Source organism: Henckelia pumila, chromosome 3 (assembly GCF_033568475.1).
Source record: "Henckelia pumila isolate YLH828 chromosome 3, ASM3356847v2, whole genome shotgun sequence".
NCBI lineage: Eukaryota > Viridiplantae > Streptophyta > Magnoliopsida > Lamiales > Gesneriaceae > Henckelia > Henckelia pumila.
Genome location: NC_133122.1, coordinates 196347854 through 196353864, shown reverse-complemented (window position 1 = coordinate 196353864; position 6011 = coordinate 196347854). Strand labels below are relative to the sequence as shown.

Below are 6011 nucleotides of genomic sequence, written 5' to 3'. Positions count from 1 at the left end.
TTCATCCTACAATTTCACGTATAATATTTTGAATCATGGGCAAAGCATAGGGATATAATTATCAGTTATCCCAAATTTTATGTAAACAATATTTTGAATCATGGTCATAAATATCTTCAAAAAATAATATTATTTTCTCCTACGAACGAGAAACTTTGTTCTCAAAGAGAGAATGTGCGCAAAATTTCGAGGTCTTATTTTCAGCATCTATTATTGTCATATCATGTTTTTCATAACATGGCATCGACTACATGCTTAAAATCACAGTTAAATATTCGATTAGTGTCGAGCCTTACAAGTATATATAAAATCTCAAAAACCAGTCTATTTATAATTTTTAAACATCTTGGAAATAAAAAACGGTCAACAGAATTAAACGTGGACCTACTGGAAATTCATATGCATGTGAGTATATTTTTCCATGTTGATTTTGGGATAACTAACACACGATGGATCCATACATTAAAATATAAATTATCATTAATTCATCTTCAATTTTGTTTATATAAAGAAATCTTGAATAACTCCACATAAAATAACTTAAGAAGAGCACTTTTTAATTGTTTTATAAAAACCAACCGGTAGAAAGGAAAAAAAAAAAGGAAAAGAAAAGAAAAAGCTTTCCCAAATAATGTTTATGTTCAAAAAACAGTTTTAGAAAATCACATATTTAAATTTTTAAAAAACCTTTTTAATATATTTATCGAAACTAGAAAATCGTTTTTGTTTCTTCCTTCGTTCCAATTATATAGTCAACGTTTTTTTTGTTTGTCCCAAATATATAGTCATATACTATATTTAATAATATTTTTTTACCTTCCTTTACTAATATATCTCTATTAACTACACCTTGAAAATTTTCCAATTATTTTCTAATAAATTAAATAAGAATAAAATAGAAAGTTTGTTTAAAATTTATTTTTTAAATGATTTTTTTAATCTGTATGAATATATATACAAAAACACTTTAAAAATCTGATGGTATTTAAATGTTTTTTTAAATGAAAGCATTTTATCCGAGCTTTGACGTATAGGAGCAAAACTCATGAACAATGAAGCAAATGATATGGAAATAAACGAGGTTTGATTAATTGAAGTTTGGTGTGTTCTCTTCTCCAACAAACCACCAATACCAGAAAAATGTGGAACAACAACACTCCCCACCACCTCTTGCTAATTTCATTCATCTTCTGCCCTTTTCTCACTGCAGCATCTCTTGATCTCATATCCACAACCCAAATTCTAACCAAAGACCAAGTCTTGCTCTCCCCCCAAGCAGAATTCGAGCTGGGTTTCTTCAGTCCAGGTACATCCAACGCCTGGTACATCGGAATCTGGTACAAGAACATCGAACTGCAAACAGTCGTCTGGGTCGGTAACAGAGACGCGCCTCTCCGGAATTCATCCGGAGTTTTGAAAATCAGCGCCGCTAATGGAGACCTTGTGCTCCTGGACGACTCGGGGAAGTTGGTGTGGTCGGCGAATTACTCCTCAGGGGGGAACACCGTCGCGGAATTGCAAGATTCCGGGAATCTCGTTCTTCGCCTGGAAAACGACGCGAGCCCGGATAATTACCTCTGGCAAAGCTTCGATCAACCGACGGACACTCTGTTGCCGGGGATGAAACTAGGATGGGACTCGAAAACAGGGCTGAATCGGTACATCAATTCTTGGAAAAGCGCCGATGATCCCTCTTCGGGAGACTACAGTTTCAAGCTGGACATCTACGGGTTCCCGGAAGTATACTTGACGCACAGAGGCGCGATCGATTATCGGAGCGGGCCCTGGAATGGGGTCGGATTCAGCGGGGTCCCGGAAATGAAGCCTAGCGCAATCGTCTCTTTTCTGTTCAAGATGAATCCAGATGAAGTGTACTATTCCTTCCAATTACACAACAAATCAGTTTACTCGAGATTGACGGTGAACTATTCCGGCGCTCTGCAGCGCTTCACCTGGATCCCGACCAGCAAAATCTGGAGTTTATTCTGGTACGCCCCCAAGGATCAATGCGATGTGTACAAAGAATGCGGCCTTTACGGAATCTGTGATCCAAATATGTCGCCTATATGCAAATGCATCAAAGGGTTCAAGCCTAAGAATCTTCAGGCATGGAATCTGAGAGATGGGTCTGAAGGATGCGTTCGGATCACCGACTTGGACTGTGGAAATGACGGATTCGTGACGTTGAATAACATGAAGCTGCCCGATAGCGGGACTACGTTTGTGGATCCGGAGATGAATTTGGATCAGTGTCAACAATTGTGCAAGAGTAATTGTTCGTGTCAGGGCTATTCCAACTCTAACATCACTAATGGTGGCTCCGGCTGCGCCATATGGGCGACGGGCTTGTATGACATGAGGCAATATACGGCGGCGGAAGGCGGCCAGAGTTTCTATGTTCGGCTGGCTGCTTCTGACTTAGGTAACCTAAAGTTTTCATTTTTTTTCTTAATTTTTTTTAGCGATTCAATTTTATAAAACAGATATTTTAACTTTGACTCGTTAAAAAACACTAATTAAAAATATTATTTTTTATTCTGATAGTTCGGATCGATTGTCTCGTTGATTGGTATACATGTTTCTCAGACTATCAACCACTTAACACGTTTATATTAATTAACAATTAATTCTGACAATCCCTTCTAAAGTTTTGTTATATTAATACTTATTCAACTTTTGTTAATAATAATAATAATCTACTTCACCAATTATAAAGGTCTTGTTATTTTTTTATATATATATAGATAATCTCAGTTATTAATATTGAATTATTTTGTGCGTTTTTTTTAAAAGAAACTTAAATATTTTCATATTGAGCTGGTATGATTTTCAAAAGACATTTTTCCGATGGATACATTCTGGTGATGGGAAGATTTATAGGGCTAAGTCAACTGGACAACTCGGCTTTGATATGTTATTTAATTGGGAAAAATAATAATAATAATGTTAGGTGAATTTTCAGAATTCTGTAGTCAGATGGATCACGTTCGATCGGCCATAAATTATTAGAGAAATTTATAATATAAATTTATGTACTGATATTAATATGTGGGCGGCCTTAGTTTCCACAATTATTTGGGCGAAAGATTGAGATGTTTTGGTCCAAACCCAAAGCCACCCACTCAGCCTACTTTATTGACAGAGGTTAAGGCCTTAAAAGGGTCCACACATTTAAGCAAACAATAATATATGGGTGATATTATTTGGACCTACCTACTACCTAGTACATTGTCCAAATATTCCCCACATAACATCACTTTCTATGTTGTTTTTGATTGACCCCCTGTGTGTGTTAGGCGTGTGTATGGAGTCGGCTGCGGGTCCGCGGCGGGTGGATTTCTAATCGAAACATGAGTTTTGAACAGATCTGGTTGATGATATGATACCAATGGTATCATTTATCAAGATAATTAAGCAGTGTTTGTTGGATTGCGACGTAGTTTGAAACGCGCTGTGGAGCGGCCAATGGACTAATTTGGTAGTGGTAAACTCCTTACGTGCCATTTAGTGTTTTGAAAGAGTTTTGGTGTTAGAATATGTGCAAATTCTTGAGATGTTAGTTTCTAAGAACAGAAAAGTAGAACATGCAATGAACATATCTATTCACTATGCTTGTTGAATTCTTTTTTCAGAACCAGTAGTATTAGGGCATGGAAACAGTTCGGACAAGAAACGGACCCTCAAGATTGCTGGCATTGCTATCGGCATTGGAGTCTTGCTCGCGTCACTTGCCGTCTTCTTCTTGTGGAAGAAGGGGAAATCAAAAACTTCACAAGGAAGCATTTCAGAGCACAGAGGTGAGGAAATATGCCTGCGTTCGCGTTTTGTATGAATACAATGAATTCATGCATATGAATGCTTTTTTCTTTATAACAAACACAGTTCCTAGAAGTCAAGATTTTCTGATGAGTTCACCAACTATACCTAGCAAAAGGGATCACTCGAAAGAAACTGCAGCAGACGAGCTAGAATTACCGTTGTTTGACTTCGACACCATCGTTGCTGCTACAGAAAACTTCTCTCAGGCGAATAAGCTGGGCCAAGGCGGTTTCGGTAGTGTCTACAGGGTAAAGTTTTATCAATATCTGTTTTCATATATCCAATTTGATAGTAATAAACTAGGCCAGATGGTTCCGACGACGTCCCAAAATGAAAATCTGAGACATATTTGGATTCAGGCTATGCTGGTGGAAGGCCAGGACGTCGCAGTGAAGAGGCTCTCCAAAAGTTCTGGCCAAGGAACAGAGGAGTTCAAGAATGAGGTTAAGTTGATTGCTAGACTCCAACATAGGAACCTTGTTCGATTGCTCGGTTGCTGTATCGAAATGGAGGAGAAGATATTGATCTATGAGTACATGGAAAACAAAAGCCTCGATTCCTTTCTATTTAGTAAGAGCTCTTCGACTATTCGACCAATTATAGATATTATCTTGAATTATTTGCTAGAGGTTTTGATTACTCAAGTGATCCAACTTTCCTATCAGAGAAAAATAAAAGTGCATTGCTCGACTGGCCGAGGAGGTTCAACATTATATGTGGGGTTGCAAGAGGGCTTCTCTATCTCCATCAAGATTCGAGGTTTCGAATCATCCACAGAGATCTCAAAGCAAGCAACATTCTCCTGGATAAAGACATGAATCCGAAAATATCAGATTTCGGAATGGCAAGAATCTTTGGAGGGGATCAGACCGAAGCAAACACAAAAAAAGTTGTGGGAACATAGTAAGCACCAAACAAACTGTTGAGGATTCCATGATGGCAGTCTTAAAATAATATCAGTCCCTGCTCTCAAACTCAATTGGGATTGCCAGAGGTATTATATACTCACTCACTTCATTAATATCTTTTGCAGTGGTTACATGGCCCCAGAATACGCGATGGACGGCCTCTTCTCTGTGAAATCTGATGTTTTCAGCTTCGGGGTGCTAGTCTTAGAGATCGTGAGTGGGAAGAAGAACCGAGGATTCTATCAAACAAATAACCACCTTAATCTTCTGGCCTATGTAAGTGCAAGGAAACACCATCTCTTATCTAAATTTTCTTGTTTGAAAACAAATATCCCATCTCAAATATATTGGAAATTCCACAGGCATGGGGATTATACAGGGAAGGAAGAGCTTTGGAGCTAATGGACGCAGATTCTGGTAAATCATATTCAGCAAGTGAAGTAATGAGATGCATACAAGTAGGATTGTTGTGTGTACAAGAACAAGCGGAAGATAGACCGAATATGTCGACTGTTGTTTTGATGTTGAGCAGTGAATCTGCATCAATGCCACAGCCTAAGAATCCTGGGTTTTGCCTGGGAAGACGGCCAGTTGAAACGGATTCATCGTCGAGCAAACAAGAGGAATCATGCACCGTAAACCAAGTAACTGTTACAATGATGGATGGCCGATAGTAAAATGATCAAAGAATGACTCTGCTGGTGTATCTAATTGTATATTTCCAAGAATTTTTCTGTTTATACTTGTATTTTTTTTTTCCATTGTTTTAAAGATGAGGCTTTTGGCATTCTTTTCCAGATTCATTCAAAAGAATTTTGATTACATATGTAATATCTGACTGGAATTTAACAAGTTTTTATATACACTACATTTATTTGTTTGGCTGTGGATTTTTTTTTCCCCATATATTAGCTATTTGATGAATATTATTCTGAAAAACTTCAACAAAAGTTAATTCCAAGAATTTTTCTGCTTATACATGTAACATTACTTTTTTAATGATATGGGAGTCCAAACTCCTACTTTTTTATACGCACTTGGTAAACTCTCACGGCCTAACAACTACGTCTAATCTTTGAAGACCACAAATGCCGATGAAATTTAATCTTTAGTTCAAATATATAAATATGTATGTCTAAAAATTGCTAAATCTTCCACGTACAGATTGAAAATAAATTCGCAATGTGGTGAAAGCAGTAAATTGACAAGGTTATCAGAATGTAGAAAGATTCATTGAATACATTTCCCCATGGAGGGGAAGGAAAAAAAAATAGCGTCCCTAAG

General features: G+C 37.3%; 1 protein-coding gene across 3 annotated transcripts; it reads left to right on the top strand.

The window, feature by feature from the left end:
* The first annotated feature begins 1042 nt into the window (after positions 1-1042).
* LOC140892932 (receptor-like serine/threonine-protein kinase SD1-8) lies at positions 1043-5607 on the top strand. 3 transcript variants are annotated; one of them, XM_073301993.1, is made up of 7 exons: positions 1043-2422; positions 3633-3797; positions 3883-4067; positions 4179-4389; positions 4485-4722; positions 4853-5003; positions 5090-5607. In XM_073301993.1, the coding sequence occupies exons 1-7, from the start codon at positions 1141-1143 to the stop codon at positions 5399-5401; spliced, it is 2544 nt and encodes an 847-aa protein (XP_073158094.1). In that variant the 5' UTR covers positions 1043-1140; the 3' UTR covers positions 5402-5607. The 3 variants fall into 3 exon arrangements, with proteins under 3 accessions (XP_073158094.1, XP_073158095.1, XP_073158096.1); XM_073301994.1 differs by lacking the exon at positions 1043-2422 and adding an exon at positions 2479-3484; XM_073301995.1 differs by lacking the exon at positions 1043-2422 and adding an exon at positions 2479-3538.
* The last annotated feature ends 404 nt before the right edge of the window (positions 5608-6011 follow it).